The 23,788-nt window shown below is 34.6% G+C and overlaps 1 protein-coding gene across 5 annotated transcripts in view; it reads right to left on the bottom strand.

Moving 5' to 3' along the window:
- ADAMTS6 (ADAM metallopeptidase with thrombospondin type 1 motif 6) overlaps positions 1-23,788 on the bottom strand; it is a 307,097-nt gene that overhangs the window by 82,820 nt on the left and 200,489 nt on the right. For 4 of the 5 annotated variants that reach the window (XR_014309548.1, XM_082723084.1, XM_082723083.1 and 1 more), the window contains 3 exons: positions 18,884-18,991; positions 7,647-7,792; positions 5,480-5,543 (listed from right to left, as the gene is read on the bottom strand). Coding sequence is in view for 4 of the 5 variants with exons in the window: in XM_082723084.1 (XP_082579210.1) it covers positions 5,480-5,543; positions 7,647-7,792; positions 18,884-18,991 (318 nt within the window). In the remaining variant the exon portion in view is untranslated. The remainder of the gene's footprint in view (positions 1-5,479; positions 5,544-7,646; positions 7,793-18,883; positions 18,992-23,788) is intronic. The other variant, XM_082723085.1, reaches the window with a different exon arrangement.

Genomic DNA, 23,788 nt, shown 5'->3' with positions numbered 1-23,788 from the left:
AGGTTGGAGACTGATCTAATAAAGATAAGTATACTCTTGGATCCCTTAAATTAGGGTAGCTCGTACATAACAGACACCCAGCCAATACACAGGGAAAAAAGACCATTTAAACAATTGCACATTTAGGAAAAAGTTTCAAGATTAATTTAAAGAATACAACACAATAGTCCTATAATGTTTCCACAGTAACACCCATTCTGTGCTTGCTGGAACACACTGAAGTTTTCTTGCTTGCATGACTCAATCTTAACTACAATCAGTTCACTCTTCATGATTTATTGTTAAATTCTCTTGTCTTATAATAGAAATTTTTAGAATAGATTTTTTAAAATATAGGAGTTTCTAGTCTAATATGACACATACATTCTTGAAAAACCTTTTTCTGCAAAATTGCACAGTAAAAATAACAGGCATATGAAAAAATGTGTTAGAGGCAGACAGATCAGAGACAGGACACTAACAAAAACAATAGCAATTCTAATAAAATACTACCACATTTTAAAAAATACATGGCAAATTCCTAACAAGGGAATACTGGAATAAACAGGACTTTATCTCCTCCTCCCACAAAAAGTGAAATAAGTTAATAAGCAAGGGTTGAGGATGCTGTTACAGAGACCAGAGGCCAATGTACAAAGAACAGGGAGAAACACATGATAAGGACTCTATGACAAAGCATGAGGACTCACTAGCAAAAAGGAGAATGTGGGATGAAGGGTCATCACATACACAATTTTCCTCTACCATTCAAGCTATATCGATATAGTTTGACTTTAATCGCTGTATTACTTAGTGGCAAATAATAAGGCACAAAATGACTCAGTCACTTACGAGCTATTCTGTGATGCCGAGGCAAAGTTGTAATAGAACAAATTATACCAAAACTTTAAATTAGCATGTTTTTTCTGGATTTTTGTTGAAAGAATAAAAATTTACAATATCTCAGCAAGCCAACTCACTGCCCAGGAGAAGAACTCTCAGAATGGGAAGAAAATATAGTTAAATTAATGGATCTGGTACATACTCAGTAAATGTACTACTACCACTACTACTGCTGTTGCTGCTACTTCTACTAGTAAAGATGGGAAGTAAAAAAGCTCCGAGCAGACATGTATGGTGTACCCAGGATCTGTCACTCTCTACTTTATTGCTAACAGAATTCTGCTTTATGCCCAGGAATCTATGTTTCAGGAAAGGTGACCTTAACCTCATTTTAGGGGCAAACTTGGATTAGTCTAAACCAATTATGGTAATCCCATTCTTTTTGCCCATGACTGGTTTAAAATGGGTATGTGGTCTCCAGGCCAATAAAATACGAATGAAGTCTGCCAAGTGAACAAGAGAGGAGCTTTGGTAAGCGCGAGGAAAGAGACACAATAGTGGTTTATCTTGTCTTTTCCGCAGAACATTGTCAGGACAAAGGCACTTTAAGTGTTCTGATGCTCTACTACCAGTTTTGAAGTCCCCTTTCTCAAAGAATTTAGCCTTCAGGAATTTCCCTCACTATCTTGTCAGTTATTTGCGGATTTTAAAGTGATGTTTTAAAACATGCTTATTCAATAATTTTTAGAAAGAGTTCTGTCAGAATAATTTACTCTATCATTACCAAAAATGGAAATATTCTACATTTGTTTCCAAAATGAGCTAAGATTGATTTGTTTTGAGAACTTTAGATATAATATTTATAGTCTTCTTTATAACAATTGTTTTGCTACTGAAGAACTAGACTATGCAGTTCAATGCTATCTAACACGGCCATTGTGAGCAACATGTTGCTATAAAATTTAAATTAATTAAACTTAAAAGTTTGGCTTTTCATTTACACTAGCCACATTTTTTCTTTTTCTTTTCTTTCTTTTTTTTTTTTTCTTTTAATTAAGTAGCTCCACACTTTGCATGGATCCCAACGAGGGGTTTGAATTTATGATCCTGAGATTGAGACCTGAGGTGAGATCAAGAGTCAGACACTTAATTGACTGATCCACTGAAGCCCCCCAACACCAACCATTTTCAAGTGCTTAATAGCTAATTTGGCTACTGGCCTCCAGTCTGGACAGCACATATGTAAAACATTTCTATCAATGAAGAAAGTTCTCCTGGACAGCGCAACTAGATTATGTGTTCTGAAAGTTTAAATTTTCATATATTAGATTACACTTTAAAATCCCAACCTTATAAACTTATGCTAAGACAGTTTTATTAACTTAGCATGAAACTAAATTTCAGTGTGATAATTGAATAGTCTCATATTTTCAACTAGTAGAGTCTAGATTGGTGAAAAAAGTTGTATTTCCATGATATTATGTTGATTGTATCATTTGCTGAAAGCTGAAACCAAAGACAAAGCTGGTAATAGAAATGTCAATCCACCAATAGCAAGTTCTACAATTTGAGCGTCTAAAACAAAGTTCAGGGGTAAAAACCAACAAGACTGATATGTCTAGTACTTTTTTTCTCATTTACTTATCATACATTATTCATATTATAGTACCTATCTTATTAAGGTGGAAATATGTGCCTGCCCCTATAATTATATAACAGAAACAGATATGAATTGAGACATAGGTTTGCCTTTCTCATTCCTACCGAACCCAGTCTGATATACAGTAGATACTCATTTATTTTACCCTTACGTAAGACTTCTATTCTTCTAAAATTCAGGCTATAGCATCCAAATCACTATCTGGCTTCATCATTCCTATTAACCTCATCATGGTCATTTTCTCTCATTTATTAAGGGGTCTGATACCCGGTTCACAGTCTAGGCTTTAACATCATCCTGAGTGACCTCAGGATGTGATCTCATCTGCATAGAAGACTTCCCAAATTGCCCAGCCTTGAAGATCTTTGAACTCCTTCATCTCTGCCCAAAGCTAGGCATGCATTCCCTTGGTCACACTGAAGATTTCTCGTCATTGAGAAGAGTCTCACTTGTCATATATGAAATCCAGTACATTCCATTCTCTGATCCCAACTCCTTCTATCTCCCTCACCCTGTTTCTTTTACTATATTGGTTCTTATGAATTTTTGAATTTAGGTCCTTAATTTTCTCCTCCTAGCCCTCTTTAGACTCCACTGCCAAGGCAGACTGCATGGCTCATCACTTCAGTCATTCCCAACAGTACCCTTAAATTCTTTCTGAACCGTTTATTGTTCTGTTGTAGTCTCACTTTCTCCAATCCATTCTCATATAAAGTATAAATCTGAGGCTAAGTTTTTGAATAGTGTCTTACTGCCTCAGTAAAGATCATGCTGTTTAACCTACAAGCCTTGCATTTAATTTTCCTTCTACCTAGAATGCTTCATTGTTGTTTTCTTCTTTTCTGTTCAGCTCCTATTTGCCCCTCTTATCTTTACTTTCTTATGGGAAGAAATCCTAAATCCTTAATTAGGCTATGTGCCTATTCTATGTGCTTTTATAGCATCCCATACTTATTCCAGCATATCATGTATTTATCACTCTGAGCGGTGATTATCTGCATTTAACTGATTTCCCAGGAAATTGTAAGATCCTTGAGAGTAGATGGTCTTTCTTACTCTAGAACAGTCTGAGATATAGTAGGCATTCAATGGTTTGTTGAATGAATGAATAAATAATGCTGATATCTTGAAATGATCATTGTAATTGAAGTCACATGTTGTTACTTCTATGTTACATGCAAACGTAACATGGAAGTAAATATGATCAATAAGCTACGGAGTATAAGTATGTATGGGAGAAACAGAGCAGGGTAAGAAAGATTAGGAGTCTCAAGGTTGTAGGGAGTAGGGAAAGTCACAATTTTAAATATGGTACTCAGGGTAGGCCTCACTGAGGTGGTGACAGTTGAATAAAGGTTAGGTAAGAGAGTAAGTCATGTAGATATTTTGCGAGAAGAGTATATAAGGTAAAGGAAATGGGCAATGCTAAAGCCCTAAGGTGGGAGCATGCCTGGTATGTACAAGGAAGGAGGCCCACATGGCTGGAGCATGGCTATTGAGGAAAAATAGTAAGAGATTAGTTCAGAAAAGTAATGGAGGGCTAGATTGTATCGTCTTTGCAGGACTTTCTAAGAACCTAATGCTAAGACATGAGTCTGGAATCCATGAAAGAAATCTGGGCCAAAAATATAGATTTGGGTGCCAAATGACATATGAATGCTATCGAAGGCAATGAAACTGGATGAGATCACCAAGGAAATGAATACTGATAGTGCACAAGAAAGGGGCAAGGACTAGGTCCTGGACACTCTGAGAAGTAAGAGAAAAAGAAAAGGAACAGCAAAGGAGAATGAGAAAAAAACAAATAATAATAAAAAAGGACAACCAAAAAGTTGTATGTTGTGGAAGCCTACTGACTACCAAGTAAGATGAACACTCAGAATTGACTATTAGATTTAGCAACATGGAAGTCATCTGTGACTTGACAAGAGCATTTTTAGTAGAATGATGGTGGCAAAAATCTGACAGGAACAATTTTAGGAAAGAATTTGAAGAGGTAGTGTATATGGTATAACTCTTTTGAGGAATTTTGTTTCAAAGGGAAGAAAAAAAATGGGGGAAGAACTGGCAGGTGTTTGTTTTTTTTTTAAGATAGGTGAAATAACAACATGTTTGTATGTTTATGGAAGAATCCAAACGAGAAGATATTGAAAAAACATCTACATACTTACATAACCAAGACTGGTAATATTAAATAACCCAGAATTAAGATAGGAATAGCTTTGCAGAGCATGATGGTGAGGAATACTGTGTTAACACCCTGAGGACATGAAATTAAAAGGTGTGATTTTTAGGTAGGAGGGAGGAAGATGATCTGAAAGGGGTAATGAGATATTCTAAAAAGTCAATCAACTTCTACTCATTCAAGAGTTAAGGGAGAAAATACCTTTAGAGGGCTAATATTTTAAGTATCTTTAGAGAACAGCCAGTTTCAAAGTGAAGAGAAACAAAAATTCAGAGACATCAAGATAGAAGGGCGTTTGCTGCCAATGGATCATGAATTCCTAAGGGCACACAAGAAAAGTTTCAGTAGCTGGGCAGAGATACAAAACAAAAGATGTGGTATGCAGAACTTGATGGGACTGGACAGCAAGAGATGAAGAATGATGTGGGAATCTTGGGCCTCTTACAGTGATAAACGTAAAATAATCTGATTTTATGGGCAAATTAAGATTAATCCTGGTGAACTCAGGAAAGATAGGGTGGTAAAGGCGTGAGTGTTGGGGAACCAAGTCATTTTGGAGGACCTATGACTGACTCTCTCTTGGTACCTATTAGGGGAGACTGTATTTGCTCCTAGTGCTGGAGTTTCCCCTTCTCTCCTGTTGAACGAATTTCTGTACATGAAGCCTGTTCCATTCACTATTAACAATTTTAAAAATTCATATGACCTTCATACACATGGATTTATGACCAAATAGCTTATAGCTTTAAAAATTTCCCTGCTCTAGGGGAAATGTAAGCTAATTTTTCATAGCAAAGTTTGGTTTTACTTACATCTGTGTTACAGGAGCGATACCGTTTCCTTTCCCCAAGGCAATATTTTCCACCTCCTGAAGGTCTGAAAACACATTTTGTTAAACATGTGAATATATCTGTCTACATAAAGAGTATATATATTACTTGATGAAAACACATTAGCATTTATTTTAAGAAAATACAAAATTTGACATTTTACTAGTTATTAAAATAACAATTTTGCTGGTGATTGTTAGGAATAATGATTATGGTTGTAGAACATAAAAACTAAGGCAGTTTACTATAAATAACTTTACAAGACTCTTGTCATGATTTACATTCTTAAGAAAATGCAATTAAATAAATTTATTTTCTAATAATCATAGTAAGCAGGTGCTCAGTTCAACACAGTGAGTTTACAATCACTTACTTATAATGAAAAACCATTTGAATCATATTCAACAAATCACATAATCTGATGCTATCTGTTCACCAAATAGGAAATAGTAAGTTTAGTATTTTTTCCAGACTGGAAATGAGAAAATATAAAGTAACTCTCTGGAAATAGTTTCATTTCAAAGTAAATAATGCAGAAATGAATTTCAATCTCATTACATGAAGTTTGAAAAATTACACCTAAAAACCAGATGGCTTTGCATTATATACATACTGTATATTACATTTAAATTAATGAAAAAGATGTTCAATATTAAATTCACATAAATTAATTTTTTAAGTATTTAACATCAGGGAAAGCCATATGCTATTATTTGGACATGCTATTTTGAATGGAAAAAGCCAATTTCTTTTTTTAAAAGAAGTCCAAGTCATTCTCTTAAGGATCTGGGTATAATACTTATTATCATTGAGGTTTACAGTTTTGGTTACTAATTTATAGTAGCCTGCAGTTGAACTTGGGTAATTACTCTGTACTTGTTTGAAAAAGATCAAGTATAATTTCAGCTTACTGGTAGTCAATGGAATAATTAAAGTTACATTTTCAATATATTTTGAATGCCGGTGGATTCTGATTCTAAAAAGGAAAAGGAATGGCCCAGTTTACTCAGCTAGGGAGACATGGTTTGGTCAAACAAAACAGGGGTGTGGGGATGATGGTAGCATGACTAGTTTGTGAGTGGGTGACAGTGAGCTAGCCTTGTTTAGCAGAAAGATAATAATGGAAAGAAAGCTGGGGAATGGAAACATGGAACAAATGTAAAAGGAAATAATTTCAAGCTAAAAAGAGTAAAAGAGAAGAAAGATATTTAGAGAGGGGAACCAAAGAGAGGGATCTATATAATACTATATATTAAGTAATATATAACTACCCCAGAAAGGGAAAAAAAGCAGAAGGGATATTATAAAGCCATGCTGCACCGAACATTAGTTGGGAAAGGAGGCCTGCCACCTGAGCTTTAGACAAAAAGGGGAGCACTTGATGTGCACCAGCTAAGGAGCAGTTCAGTCTCCGGGTGCACAGGAAAGTCTAACTGCGGGACAGGTCCACCTGTAATGGGCGCTGGTGGGAGGGAGAGGCAATACAGCTACCAAAGAATACTGATGGGGCTGGCCTTTCGCCAGGGGGACTCTGACCGGAGAAAAAAAGAGTGGTGGGAGAGGAACAGTCCGACCTGCATAAAATAGCCACAGGGAGAAATGTGGTGGCAGCTCCGGAAGATGATTAATAGGGGCATGTGAATGGAAACTATTTTAACACATGGGCAGTATTCTTTTCATTGTGATTTGTGATGCGAATCAAGGCATTTCAACCCTTGAAGTGCTCTCATTGGTCCTTTTAATACTAATGTAGCAGTAATAATTTTATGTGACATGTGAAAAGACCTTAGGTTTCCTGGGAATAATGGTAATGTGGCTAAGAGCAGACCTGGATTCATCCATAATTCAGTTGTTTTTGGAGGGGGAAATCTATCTGATTATTACTAGATTATAAGTCTGGCTATACCTGGGATAGATACACAATGCTATTCTTTTTTCTTTTTCTTTTCTTTTTAGTTGCACAGTAAGGGGGAAGGAAGAAAAAGAGTGTCCAACAAGGCTCTTCCACTCTCCTGTGCCTGTTGCTTGTTCAGAAGACAAACACTTGGCTCACTAGTGAAACGTTTTTACAGATAACATGTGAAACCACAGCTTTGAATCATTTCCAACTGTGTCTTTTTGTTGGCTCCGGCTTACTTTAGCTACTTACGCTGGACTGTCACAGTGTCTTAGGGATGAGGAGACGCCTCCCCCGCAGGTCCTGCTGCACTCTCCCCATAGTGACCAGGGACCCCAGCCCCCATCTATGCTCTGGGGCCAAGTGCCAAAAGGAACACAATCTCCCTGATAACACCACTGCAAGATTTCACAGAAAACACAGAATTAGCTTTTAGGCAGATAGAGCTATCAGGTTAGAAATACATAAGGGTCAGGCAATGACCAATTATAGGCATTAGCATTCTCCAATAGATAACAGACTGAGAGTTCTTTAACTGTGTTTAGACAATGGCGAAGGTGCATGTGATTTGCAAATTATCTTTAGCTAGGCAATGATTTATAAATCTTTAAAATGTACCACAAGTCTAGAAAGCTTGACTTTACTTCATTTTTTCTTATTTCGCTTCCTCCAGAACCCTAGTGTTTCTCACTAAAGAGAACTCAAAAGTCTTTTTTAGATATTTTAGCATGAAATTTTTTTCTTTATATTCCACTATTATTAGGCTCATGGAATGATAACGCAATATGGAAAGTTCCCCAGTAAGGAATTTTTATGACGGTAATTGCTTTTACTTAAAAAAAAAAAAAAGACTGGTTGAGGCTACAATAGTAAAAGAATGTGTTGTGGCATTTCATCTGCACGAGCCCTGCAGACATAATAAAAGTAATGCCAAGATACTAGGGACAGGGTATAAAAACCTCTTACATACACTGACTAGCCATGTGTATAGTCCCTGCATGAACATGTGTACTGGAATTCATTCAGCTTTACTCTGCAGTAAACCAACCACACATATTGCATGTGAGTAGAGAGCCAGGAATAATTTATCAAGACGCAGACATCACATAATCAGCTCATAACTCTAACATGAAAAATCTTATTTGCAGAATATGGTAAAAATGAAAGCCTTTTTGAAAAAACAAGCATTGCTAGGCTTTTATCAGTGTGTTTTTCTGAATTATCAAATTTTGACAAACCATACTGATGCTGTGAAAGTCATTTGTTTATAATGAATAACAATAAGAAACATTATTAGAGTTGAATAACTGGTAGTAATGTCAGATTGTTACATAAAAATTCAACTTCATATTAAAACGTAAAGGATTCTGATACACAATGCTTAGAAAGTGATGAGTTTATTACACTACTGCCACATAGCTGGATTTCTTTCACTTTTCACCATTTGCATGGCTAGCACCTCAGGCAAAACAGGCAAATGGAATAGCTTCTTACCTGTTCTCTATGCCTTTACTTGTTTTTACCCATAATCAGCCCATTCTCTAGTAAGCATTCAGAGTTCTTTTAAAAAACATATTATCACATCATGTCACTTTGCTTAATGACTCCAGTACTTTCCTATTTCCCTTCACTCTGGTCAGGAGTGGACTTTGTGATCTGACCCCTGCCTCCTTTTCCAGTCTTACTCTCTCTAGCAGATTGGACCAGACCACTGGACTTCTTTCTTTTCCTCAATACACTAAGTTTGTTCCCTCTTTTGGGTATTTGCATTTGCTGGTCCTTCTGGGAATATTTCCTCCCAATTACTGATGTTGCTATCTTCTCATTATTTGGTCTCAATCAAGCGTCCTTTCATCAGAGAGGTCTTTCTTTGACTACCCTTATTCTAACGAGGGATACCTCTCCACTCCTTCTCACCCACCCACCTCCAACTCCACAGTGTAATAGAGATTACATCCTCCTGTTTTAGTTCCTTCTTAGCACTTACCACTATTTTAAATTACCCTATTTATTTTTCAAATTACTTTCAAATTACTTCTCTAGTATTTGTCTCATCTCATTAGTATGTAAAACCAGGAGATGTACATATGGCCGTTTACTTATTTTAAAAATTATGAACATAGCACCACACTCACTTTAGGCAATTCATCTATGCTTTGAAGGGGAAAATTCAGCAATGAATCTAAGCCCACAAATAATCAAGTTATTCTAGCAAAATATATCCTGACAGGCAGGATAGTATGATAGTTGAGAACTGAGACATGAATAAGAACTGAGATACTGAATAAGTAACTTGACCTACCTGCACCTGAGCTTCGTCATAAATAAAAATGTAAATTATAATAAAGCCTATAGCACGTGAGAGCAAAAAAAAGGTAATGTGAAGAACATGGTACATAGGGAGTAAAAAGTATCTGGTATGTGGTAAGAGTTCTGTAAATATTAGTAACCATTGGGCAAATTTCTTAATTTCTCTGGCTCTCCATTTTCTTATCTGTAAAATGGGAATTATAACACCATCCCTCTAGTAGGGCACATAGAGTGATTAGAACACTGGTTGTCTCATATTAGCTAGTATCATTGTTAAAATGGAATGCTCACATGTAGGCTTATGCAACTGCAGAGATCTAAATGTGGTGTGGACAGCACTCATATCCTTCCAAAGTCCTGGAGAAAGTTAAGTTCCTGCCAGTCCTGGATGATGATGATGATACTGAATTCTTGGAAGACCACACAAATCTTCCAAAATGTGGAAAGAAATCAATAAGCACCCTTAGGAAGATTTGTTTCTCTCCACAGTGAGTGATGCACATTTATCTCTTCCTAGAGTTGATGGGTCTCAGCATTTTTTTTTTAACTTGTTGACAGAATTTTTAATATCCTTTATTATAAAAAATTGTTTAAACTAAAAAGACAAAGCCCAAAACAGTCAACCCATATCTCCCACCACTGGCAATCACCAAATTGTCCTCTATAAGCCTTTTTTTTGTTTGTTTGTTTGTTTGTTTGTTTGTTTTAAATACAAATATACTGGGGCTCCTGAGTGGCTCAGTGGGTTAAGCCTCCACCTTCGGCTCAGGTCATAGTCTCAGGGTCCTGGGATCGAGTCCCGCATCAGGCTCTCCACTCAGCAGGGAGCCTGCTTCTCCCCATACCCTCTGCCTGCTTCTTTGCCCACTTGTGATCTCTGTCTGTCAAATAAATAAATAAAATCTTTTTAAAAATACATATATATTTAATATACAGCATTATGTAGCCATAACTATGCTATTTAAATTTAATGAAAATTTAAAATTCAGTTCCTCAGACCTACCAGCCACATTTCTAGGGCTCCATAGCCACATGTGTCTAGTGCTTACTATGGTGGACAGAGCAGATACAGAATGTTTCCACCATCACAGAGTGTTCTATTAGAAATGCTGACTGTCTAAAACAGTGTCTAGCTGGTAGTAGATACACAACAAAAATGTACTGAATGAATGAATACATTACTTAAATTATAGAATTCTGTGCTCTATTCTGGTTACTAAATGTAAGAAAGGAGATACTGAGGGTAAACAAAAAGTCAAATTCATCTTTGTTTCCATGGTAGTTGCACTCAGACAATTTCAATAGTTTTAACAACATAAAAGGAATTTTTTTGAGAAGTACTGGCCAATTAATTATCATTTGTCCTTCAAAAATTAGGCAAGACAAAGCCAAAATTGATTGTTTATAAGGCAAAGCATTCTGATCCCAAGTCTAATAAATATTAAAGTAGGATATTATGAAAGATAATTAGTTTTGTGAAAATTACCGTGAAGAAAAAAAATACAACTGTCCAAATGGTGAACCATTGTAGTTGGCTGAACTGATAATACAGTATCAATCCTGAGAGCAGGGCTACTAATAACAACATACTCCTGAGAGGGAGAGAATATTTCAGCTGCCAGGCTACGGTTTACTTAAATGATTTTGAAAATGAACCATTTGTATAATGATATCCCAATTGTGTTAGGCCTTCACCTACACAAAAGTCACAGTTTGGGCCAAGCAATATCTATGACTGCATTTATTTTCCTATGGGAGTAACTGAGCAATGTAGTACTGATCATCAATTACTGATTTTGTTCCTTGTGGTTTCAATTAATGGCAACTAACACTTTTTTAAAAATTACGAATCTTAAAATTTACCCATTTTTCACGTTGAAAATTTAGCATTATTGATATCAAATAACATTCAAATTTGATTTTATATTTATTTTATATAATCACAGAGTTGCATCTAAAGCTCAGAGGGACTTTGGAATTCATGTTATCTAAATTCTTCATTTATTCATAGGAGTAAACCAGAACCTTAAGGAGGCTGACTTTCCTAAAGTCACTTTGGACAGAAAAAGGATTCTCTGTCCAAAATACACAGAAATCACTGCGGAAAAAACAATGTAGGTGTAAGATTATATATTATAAGCATATTAGACTATTAAAGTATACTGGACTATCTTTACTTTATAAAATACAAAATAACTCTAGAGATAAAAACTCTTCGGTACAATTGTACAGCAACAAGTTATTTCAGACCTTTTTGAGTATTTTTATAATTTAGAGATAAAAACTTTATTTTTTGCATTTTTCAGGGGACACAGAAATGATGAAGGCCATAAGAATCCCGAAAGAGGTAGGTTCCAAAGTATTTTATAATATTGTTATATATATTTCCTAGATGCTTACAAAATGCAGGGCAGGGAGAGAAGTCACATAAATTTGCTTGTTTTCCTGTTAAAACTTACACTTAAGGTAAAAGACAAACACAATATTTAGTTTGTAGGATGTTCTTCAGTTCTTATCATAAATTAGTATATACAGAGCAATATTTCATAAGACACTTACCCGTAACTTTTATTGCAAAAATTCATACTACTGAATTATACCTGTTCCATGGAGTTATAACATAAAAGAAAATTGTATCATCAAGTTAAACAACAAATATTAATGGCTAAAAAACGAAAAATCCAATAAGTATTGTAGGTATCAGTCATCTAGCAACTGACAAAAGACTAGTGTTTAGCTTAATAACCAGCTAACAACTTAATTAGTTAGCAAGATAATTCAGTCTTATGTAGTCTGTGTTACAAACCTGAGTTCTGATTCTAGCAATATCCCTGAGACAAAGCAAGTAATTTGTTTCTTCAGATTCCCTACCTATAAAGATAGGGACTAACTTTAGTCAGACCCAATGTGGTTTGAATTAGGACAACTTCAGAAATTAGTTCTATGCAGACATGCCTTCAAAGAAATTATAAATCTAACAAAAGACTTGGTTGATATTGATCTCTGGCAAAATGGTCTTTTGAGTTTTATTTCATTTCTCCCTGTCTTATACCTACAGTAAAGGATTTCTTTGGAAATCTTATTATTTCTCTGCTCCAGCACTGGTAAATATCTTAACATAGTACATTGATTTTAGAGAAGAAACTTATTTAACTTAATAATAAACACTTTAAAAAACTTCTAGGGAACTTCATGGGGAACAAGTTGAGCTAATTTTCTAGATTATTACATTCATCAATATACACCAAGACTTTAATGTAAGTCGTAAGTAATATAATTAGATTACACCAAATAAAGCAACTTAAAGTATATAAACCTATAAGTAAATAAAGCTGAGAATTTTGAGTGTTGTATTTTCTATTTTCTTTTTTTTCTACCTGTAGTTGCTAAATCTGTAAAAGCTCTATTTTACAGGCAGAGAATTTTACTTCATTTCTTAAACTACATAAGTTAAATATTCAGATGAAGACCAGTTTTAAATCTTTATTCTCAAAGGTTATATCCAAACTAGTAATTTTGGACTGGTCTAAATGTCAGTTTTGTTACTTCAGCCTAAATTTTCTGGATAAATTGGGTAATCTTGGCCTTCTTTTTGCTAATTCAGGTATGTTAAAACAGATTCAGAAAGGTGATAGAAGTAAAACTATCACATTTCAAGAACAAAATCTCATATTGCTCATTTTTGCTTTTCACATTCCTTCTAAATAAAATAAATATGTTATTAAAATGATCTAGAAAGATGATACATTCCACTGAGGCTTTAAAAGTTTGCTTAAAAAAACCACTTACCCATTAATAAACAACATCTTTTGATATTGGACCACTCAATTTCATGATCTCCATCAGGGAATTATGTTCAAACAAGATATATTACAAATCAGACAATATAAATGAGAATTTATCAGAATTCCACGAAGCAAAATTTCAGGATGATTATACACAGTATTTTAAAATATATATAATATATATTTTTTAATGAGAATCATTTAAAGTTATGATTATGGTACATCTTGCACCATAGCCAGCACTTTGGGTTCAGCCAGCATCTGGAATGAGAGACCCCTAAGGAAATCCTAAGATTTTGAAGGAAGTGATATTGGTGATTCAATACGCAACATTCTTCCCACATCAGAAAAGCTGAAAGTTGGAGCACAGCACTATTAAAAGCCTTATCTTTCCACTGTGCAGGTGCAGGAATGCAAAAGCTCATTGCAGCCCAAATTCTAAATCAGAACTTGTCATCCCATACTATTTAAATTTCTAGAGCAATTGAAAAGAATATTGTTTTTTCACTTCCTGTGTTTATAGTTTGGGACCCAATCAAAACATATATTCTAATCTCAAGTGAATTAAGATCTAGGGCTGCAAATGTCCTATTACATATCTAGTGCTTTAAAAGGGTATATAATAATCCTATTTTAATGCAGTCCGATGTTTCCCATGCAAAGATACTAGGAATCAGTGTTATGTAAGTGTAGGCCTAAATAGTGGGCTATATCTCTAATTGGTCTTGTAGAATCATTAAATGAACCTTTTGGCAGTAAACCAAGTATTAGAAACTTCTTTGGTCACCATCAGACCTTGTAAAGATTGAGTTTTGATTTTCCTTAGTATCCTGCTCAGTAACAATGCAGTCTAAATCTTTATTATTTTATCATGTATGGCATCCCTCTGATTCCTGTGCAAAGAGCTATTGTTGATGCCATGACTAAGGAAAGCTCTTTTGGCTGAGAGTTATCTTGATTGATTTGTAGGAGTGTGACCCGTGGACACACAGTGCCAGTGCACCGTCTGGGCTCATCAAATTTCCTCCTTTGGTTAATGCTACTGTCCCTGAGCACATCCATTCAGACCATATGGTTCTTATTCAATACTTGAATGGCTTATTCAGGCAAACATCCAATGGCTGTAATAGCGATGTCAGACCCCCCAGGACTCACGCAAAGATCAGTTTTTAATTTTTTGGCCATATTTCTTACTCCATCTGCTAAATGCGCATGGAACAGTTCCCATACTTACACGGAACATTTGTGGAACTGCGCCCCCGGGCAGGGATCCCATATCTTTTGCAGCCAGAGTTTGACGAGATCATTGTGGATACAGTCCTCTGGATATGTCTATGCTATCACTTGAGCAATATTTCTCCCCTCCCCCAACTTTTTTTTTTTTAAGTATTTATTCAAAAAACTATGAGCAGCTTTGGTTTTATCCTGCTGGCTACATAGGATATAGGTTTTTTATTGTTCCTTTTGAAGACAGTAGTTTTGAAATTCAAAGTTAAGAACAGAGTTCAGCCATGGGTATTCCATTCATGTTTCTGAGACACACACACTCATGCTTATGCTTTCCGATGCTCATTAGTGCCAGTTAAGATAGTCTGGTGAAGAATTTTCTGCCCACCATCATCTAAGGTTGAAAAAATAATAAAGAAATGAATGATGATGTCCTAGTAATATACACTGGCACCTTCCCACTAAGGAAGTCCACAAAATGTTTACTGAGATATCTTCTTATTCCATCCTTACAAGATCTCCACAAAATGTTGAAATAGATCTCTCTTTCTCTTTTTAAGATTTTATTTCTCTATTTATTTGTCAGAGAGAGAGCACAAGCAGGATAAGTGGTGGGCAGAGAGAGAAGCAGACACCCTGCTGAGCAAGGGGCTGGATATGGGACTCATCTAAGGACCCTGGGATTATGACTCCGGCCAAACGAAAGCCCAGGAGTCCCAGATCTCTCCTGTTTTAAAGTGGAGATTTATTATTTTGCCAATTGTAACGCAATTGCATGTTCTTACCTCAATGTTCTGCTCACAGTATTTTCTCACTGTAATTCCTGAGATAATGAATTGTTACAGGTAGATAAGTGAAAAATCCACTTAACATTAAAGGGTAAAATACATTGTCACCACCAATCTCAGGCTCAGTGACTCATTTATTTCTGTGACAACAAAAATTTGCTTTTTTCTCTGCAAAATTTCCTATCTGAGGGTAAGGTAAAATCAGAGGCAGTATAGAGGGGCAAAGTTTCAACTTTGGAATCAGCAAGATCTGGGTTGCAGTCTTAGCTCTGCTTTTAAATGGCTGTGTAATCTTAGGCTTTCAAGTCTTACTCTTACCATCTGTAAAATGGGGTTAAAACAGTACCCCCCCCCATAGGATTTTTGCCAATATTAAACAGAACAAATATGTGCCTGGCCCAGCATAAATACTTTAAAATTTTTCATTATCATTATCATCATCATCATCATCATCACCATCATAGATACTGATAATACCAACTATATTTTAATGCCACACAAAATTGACTAGACCAATTGAAATTTCTAATTTAACTGTGTCACTAGCTCTTTGCATGGCTGTTTCAGTTGGAGTAAAAATTCTGAGTTCTGGTTTAATTTCGTTCCTTTTTTTTTTTTTTTTTTTGGTTATTTTTGAGTTCTGGTTTAATTTCCAAATAGATATAGCCTTAAGAGAAAAATCTGTATTTGGAGAAAGTAAATATGTTTCCCTTTTAAGAAAAAAAAAACAAAAACTGAAATCAACAACAAAAATTAGCAAATAAATAACATGGCAAGTGCAGTTAGTAAAAACTAAAAAAATAAAGAATGGGTTAGCTTCCATTTCTAGGTCTTTGTATTTTTTTCTCTTAAACATGTAGGTTGATCTGGTACTTTGAAAGCCTTTTCACAAATTCACTATTAACAATAATAGGTAGATTGAGGGTCTTCTCCCAGCACTTTGCTCCTTTCCTTTCAAGTTTGCATATGTATTTGTTCTTTTCATTCACTCATTTAAGATTTGTTAGTCACTTTCATAAATTTTCTATTGATCTTCCACATCTCTGAAAGAATGGCTATTATTTGCTTGGTAAGATTAATCTTTTATTTATTTATTTATTTAAAGTAGGCTTTATCCTGAGCCTGGAGCCCTGTAGATTAATTTTAGATGGTAAAATCCAACATCTTGACTATATTAAACAATGATGTTGTGAATATGAATGATCTCTTTATACACAAACTTTGTATACTCACAAAGTTCTTAAATAGTTTTTCATGGAGTCCAAGATGTTTTGTTGAGGCATGTTAGAAGCTGACAAGGGTCCAAGGACAGGGTAAGGAGGTAGGCAAGGAGTTCTTTTAACAAGAGGATTTCCTGGTGAGTGCTGAGAAGTATGTAAACCTGGCGATTCACAGACCCGTACCCTGGGGCTAATAATACATTATATGTTTATTAAAAAATTTAAAAATTTTTTAAAAAAGAGTATTTCCATTTTTTTAAATGTACATGTCAGAATTGTATAGACTTCATTTGAAGAAAGGATTTAGGGATCAAAAAGTTGACAACCATTAACCAAAATTAAGAATGTGAATATTTGGGGGTGCCTGGCTGCCTCAGTCGGAAGAGCATACCACTCCTGATCTCAGGGTCATAAGTTCAAGTACATGCTTGGAGTAGAGATTACTTAAACAAGCTCTAAAAAAAGAATGTGAATCTTAAGAAATCAAATATATTTTTGTCCCATTTTATTCACTTTCTCCTGTCTGTGCTTATTTGTGTGTATGCTTTAAAGTATTATATCTCTATTTGCTTATCTAAATTTAAATTTGATACTGTTAGCTTTAATATTATTGAGACTGTTTTCTTTGTATCCCTCAAAACTGTCAGTAATTAAAAAAAAAATCACCTCTATCATATATGTGCAAATAGCTGTAAGATATAATATTTGGGGGTCCTAATATTAAGCACAAATGATAAGATATTAAATATGTGTCTACCATATAAATGATTAGTGGGGTTGAGCTATGTGTTCTCAGATAGCCTCTACTCCTGGTTTCCTTACTTGAAGTGATTATATAAATTTATAGAATGCTAGTAGGAGGACTACGAGATGTTTAAAAGAATTAACTCTTTATGTTTGGGATTTAAAAATAAAGTAAAATAAAAAGAGCCATCAAGTTTAGTGATAGTATTATTCTCGGCAAAAAGAAACTATGTACTAGATCAAAACAATAATAATCAATCAAAAAAAAAAGAATAATAACCAATCAAGGGCCAATAAAGAAAGAGATTCTCACTATAACCTATAACTTTCTCCCCTGTACTATTATGTATTTCTTCTAAGTACCGATTGATGTAAATTGCTACTTGTCTTTGACAAGAACTGCTGACTCCAAAATAAACATAGACTGTTTCAAGAATGCAGTTCTTAATATTTTCTATTACTTGAGTGAAAAAAAAAAGGAATTTTTGGTAGTGTGTGAAGGTCTCTGTATTTTTATTGGCTACGTAAAATGTCTCAAAAAAGGATCCTTAATCCTTTAAAAATGACCCTATCAATTCATACATTTAGCACAATTTACCAACATTTCCAAACTCAGCATGGAAAAGCCATCAACATGGCACTAGGTTACGGGTCCTAAATGAAGCCGTCAGCAAGGATTAATAAAACTGTGACAGCTGCCCAAAAGCTTTCATTCTTTTATTTAAACATCAGATTGCAACCTGAAATTCAGTGTAATCTTTGTTGAAAATACCCCAGCTAACATGAACAAATTCAGAACTGAGAACAGAAGACAGTAGTAGTTATTATCGTAAATTCAGTATGTAGCAATAAATTCTAGAATTCACATATAAAACAGTTCCTAAAGAATTCCAGAAATAGCATAAACTATTCTTATTTGTTGGAACAATTCTTAATAATGATATTTTTTTTAAACTAGACTGATCAAACTAAAATTATTTAGCTACAATTTCTATGCTCAGTAAATTCTTTATTTACTATTGGCCCTTTCTCTTATATTGTAATTTTAAATCAACTCTAGTTTGACTCTAGTTATAAAATATATTTGTGGGAATTATTTATCAGAAAGAAACCTCAACTTCTATGACTAAGCAGACTTATTATATGACAATAAGATTATTGGAATTTCTGTACAAATATATACACATATATGCACAGAAAGGTGCAATTGAGCTTGAAAATAAATAATCACTGTAATTTCCTAACCGTTGCAATGTCCAGATATCTATATGTACCAATTAATTCATTAGGCAACGTATCTACCATTTTCTCAAGTGCATTTTAAATTAGTATGCATGATTTCCTAGGGGTTGAAAATCAACACCAGAAATGGATCAATCTACTTATCAAATAGATAATAAATCATTTGAGCTTACCCCCTTTTCAATATTCCCAGTTTGACAGAGTGTTCCTTCAGCTGCAGGAATACTGTTGGTGACACAACGGTTGCTTTTGCTGAGACACCAGAGCTCTCTACACACTTCCTAGGAAAGAAGGCAAAAAGCAAGTTGATCAGAAGTAGAGACTAAAATCATGTCTACTTCTTCCATAAAATATACATATGTGCACTCGACATTACTTTAAAAAGACATCCCAGGTGTTTTTCTGCTATTGAAGCATAAAAGATGAAGATTTTTGTGCAAGATACTGTTACCCATTTTGCAGAATCATTTATTTTTCTTTATAATTCTTACTTTAGTGGATAAATAATACTTAGTTTTTAAAATTAGGATCTATAAAAAACAGTGTATAGAAATTTCACTAATGCCCTGGTGCATCTGGCTGGCTCAGTCAGTAGAACTTGCAACTCTTGATCTCAGGGTTGTGAGTTCAAGCCCACAATGGGTGTAGAGATTGCTTAAAGATAAAATCTTTAAAAAAGAATTCTTAAAAAAAAAAAAAGAAAAAGAAATTTCATTATTATCAAAGATTAGAGGGGTGCCTGGGTGGCTCAGTGGGTTAAAGCCTCTGCTTTCGGCTCAGGTCATGATCTCAGGGTCCTAGCAATGTTATTTGCAGATCATCAGTGTAGCCCACCTGCATGAAAGGGAAATGTGGTTTTCAACAAATGCTGCTCTTATGTGTCATTTTCATAACTGACATATTTCAGATGTTATTTAAAGCTGACTTGTCTTCTTTACTATGACTTCTTTGAAGAAAATACTCAAATTTTTCAGTTTTTTAAATATATGATCACTGACTAGCATCATTACTGATATTATAAGTTTTGAAATTAAATCAGAACCATTTAGTATAAAACACATATATTTGAAATAAAAATATATTAATCTGGACAGCAAAGGTAAAATTATGTATAACATTCACTTTCATTGCTATTATTCCCCAACTGCTCTTTTTACTCTCAAAACACCATTATAAAATGTTATGTCAAATAAACACAGTTCAGAAACAAAATGGTAACGTATTTAATTCACTGGTTCACTGTGGAAATGCTCCACAGGGTATAACATTGAGAGGATTTCCCTGGGGTCCTCTTTAGGATGCTCCCTTCCACCAGGCACAAAAGGAGACATAATTTCTATGAGGCTTTTTAAACAAGTTTTTATTTATGTATTTGAGAGAGACAGAAAGAGAGAGCTCACACATGAGTTGGGGGGCGGTGGGCAGAGATAGAAGGAGAAGCACAGTCCCTGCTGAGTAGGGAGCCTCAGGCAAGGCTCCATCCCAAGACGCTGGTATCATGACCAGAGCCAAAGGCATATGCTTAACCAACTGAACTACCCAGGTTCCCCTCTATTAGACTTTAAAAATGCTTCTGAATAAATCTACTCTATAACTACTTTACTTTATTATCTACTTTAAACTCTATTTGGAGAAATACTGAGCTAGAAGAAAGGTAAAACATTACAAAAGATAAACAACAGGTACTTATAGATCATAATATAATTTTCCTGTTCTTACAACTCAATGTACTTCCTCCTTTCTTTAAAGTTTCAGTTTCTCTTTTATGAGAAAGTTATTTATACTATTTTAGTGTTCTTTTCCTATAGGAGACAGTTTCTTAATGTATGTTCCTAAATATATTATTTCAGTTTAATATTAGAAAAATAGTAGAACTAACATTTTAGGGTCTTAAAATACTATCCCATACCTCAAAAATATCCATATACAAAGAAAATGTGTTCACTACAACAGAAAAACATTACTTAAAAAATGTATTAAAAGATTACAAAAAAAATTATCCATAATCTTGGACTATACTCCTGATCTTTTATGATTTTTATTAGGTCTAAATCTTACTTTAGACAGAAGTAAAAGAAGCCTGAAGTTTAGATAGAACTGTGAAATGAAAATTCTGTCATTGAAAAGGACAATGTTCATAGTTTCTATTAGAAAAACACAATAACAGGTCAACTTAGAGAAACTCTTTTTGCTAAAAGCGCCTTGAAAATCTCTACCCAAAACGTCAAGGGCTCAAGATATTTTTTCTAAAACTTTAATCTCAAGATTCATAGTACAGCCTTTGATAGAGCCTTCTTATCCTATAGAGAATAACACATTTTGAAAGGTAGTTTCCCACTGCTAACAGGACTTTATTACCTAGTGGACTCCTGGGGATTGGAATTTTGCTAGGGCATTAACTTCCCACAAATTACAGGCTAAAGCACGGGACTATAAATCTATGTATAGGAAATACTCCCAAGATGTTAAACTATTCTCGGAAAAGGCTCTGAAGAGTTTTCAAATAGGTCTCTTATCTAGAAATGTCAACTTGGATAATAAAGATCATGACATCTCAATTAAGATTTTGCAAGATAAAAAAAAAATTCACTTGAAAGATGAAAACTAAGAAAATTTTATTTTTTACTAAGATAGCAAGAGGCACAGTACCTGAAAGAACATGAGAATTTTTCCTTAAAAAAAAAAAAAAAGATTTTATTTATTTAATTTAGAGAGATAGAGAGAGAGATAGTGTGGACATAAGTGAGTGGGAGGAGCAGAGGGGGAGAATGAAGGGGAAGGAGAGAATCTCAAGCAGATTCCATGCTGAGCACAAAACCCCATGAGGGGCTCAATCCCATGACGTCAAGATCATGAGTCAGACACTTAACCAACTGAGCCACCCAGGCACCCAGAGAACATATTTGTACACTCAGAAATACCCTTCTTTAAAATGCTGGATCCTAGAACATGGAAGATATATTTGCATGGGTATATACATAGGTGTTATCAGCTGCCAAATAAGCACCCTAAGGTCCCAAGATGGTTCACTAGTAATTTAAACGCATTCTGAAGTTTTTTGGCTCTTGAGGAATTTGTACAACAACCATCATAGTAGATTATTCCTTAAATAAAATAAATAAGATGATAGAGTATGGTCAGTGAGAAAGATTGATGATTTTTTGGACTATCCACCATCTTAGCTCAAGAAGAACATAGTTCTCTTTCACATACTCATATTTCTTTATAGGAGAAGTTAAGATTTATTAAGATTACTCTTATAACTTCTATGAACTAATAAACCATTGCTTATGTTAGAGTGATTCCCTTCTCTAACCCTACAATTTATTTTGGGAAGACTCTCTAGGAGAAATTTTGGTCTCTGTGCTTGCCCTTGAGTTTAAGGAAGGAGAGTGAAGTTATCAACAGTCTTCACTCAGGAAAATTTGGAAATAGACTAATTTCAAGCGCTCAACTTCTAACCAACTGGGAGGATTGCCTGATAAAACAAAACACTATTTCCCATTCATTCAAGAATATTTCTTGAACATCTACTATTCACTAGGCATTATATTAGTGTAATGAAAAAATAACATTATCAAAGAATTTACAGAAACCAGGGAGAAGGTAGGGTGCAATGAGACATAGAGCTTAAATGCCATAGATCTGTACTGCTCTATGGAGTTTTTAATATTCTGTGACAAAATTAGAAGAGTGATATCAATGTGGTTAAATTTTTTCTTTTGTGGTTAAATTTTTTAAAATGAAACTAAATTTCTTATTTTAACTGATTCTTCTTATTTATTAGTTTTATTCTTTTTCCTTTTAAGGTATTACAATAGACTGTAAGGTCCCTGAGAGCAGGGTTTTTGGGTGTAGATGTTAATGGCAGTCTTGACAAAATGTTTCTACTTGGCAAAATTAAAAGTTGACAACCGTGTGTTGGTTTGCTTATTTTCAGGGAGAAATTTCCCTTGCCTACAAAAATCTAAAAGCTTGCGAACCACTCACTGCCCCAAACTTGATAATCATTGTTTTGTTTCATTTTTTTAAAGCAGATCAATGTGTTTATTATTTCTTATGTCCCAGCCTTATCTTCTGAATAAAAATTCTTTCTTTTTCACATGCATCCTTTCAGAGTTATTTAGCAAGAGACTCTTGTTCTTTTTTTTTTTTTTCCCCTTTCTTTCAAGGTTTATTTATTTTAGAGAGACAGAGGAAGGGGAAGGGGCAGAGGGAGAGGGAGACAGAAAATCTCAAGCCGATTGCCTGTTGAGCACAAACCCTGATGCGGGGCTCAATCTCACGACCCTGAGATAATGAACTGAGCTGAAATCAAGAGTTCAAAGTTTAACTGAATGAGCCACCCAGGTACCAAGGGACTCTTGTTCTCCATTTTAAAAAATATATACTTATTATACCTTCATTTTTAAAATGATATTTTAATTGACTTATAGAATTCTAGACTAACATTGATCTTATCTGAGCATTTGAAGGTATTAAGTTCATTGTCATCTGGACTCCATATATGGAGGCTGATGAAAAATCATTTGTGAGTCTAATCACTGTTTCTTTGTGATCAGGTCTAGCTGCTTTCAAGAGTTTGTTTTGGCTATAGTGCAGTTTCACCACTGTATCTTGGTGTTCTTTTATTTATCTACTTGGTGCTCATGCTTTGAATTTGTATCTTTCTTTGATTCTGAAAATTATTAGTTACATAATTAGTTGTATATTATAAAAGTTTTATAATATTCTTCCCCATTCTTCCAGAAATTCTACTCAACTTATATTGGATATTGCCATTCTAACCACCATGTCTCTTATATCCTTTTTGTATTTACTATGTACTTTTTGGTTGGTGTGCTAATCTTTCTGCTTGTTCATGTCCTGGTGGATTGTTCCCTCACATTGTTTGTTATTTTCTCTTCAAGCTTGTCTTCAGGAAATCTTGTTTTTTCATGGAGCATCCTGTGCTTCCTGAATTGCAGAAGTGTAGCTTTCTACCATACATCCCAAGGTTTCACTTGTTTTTTGTTTCATGTGGATGTATTTGGTCAACACCATGTATGGAGACTGTACAAAGTCATACTCTGTTCTTA

This window comes from Mustela nivalis (genome assembly GCF_964662115.1).
Source record: "Mustela nivalis genome assembly, chromosome: 3".
Taxonomy (NCBI): Eukaryota; Metazoa; Chordata; class Mammalia; order Carnivora; family Mustelidae; genus Mustela; species Mustela nivalis.
This window is presented reverse-complemented; position numbering and strand designations above follow the sequence as displayed.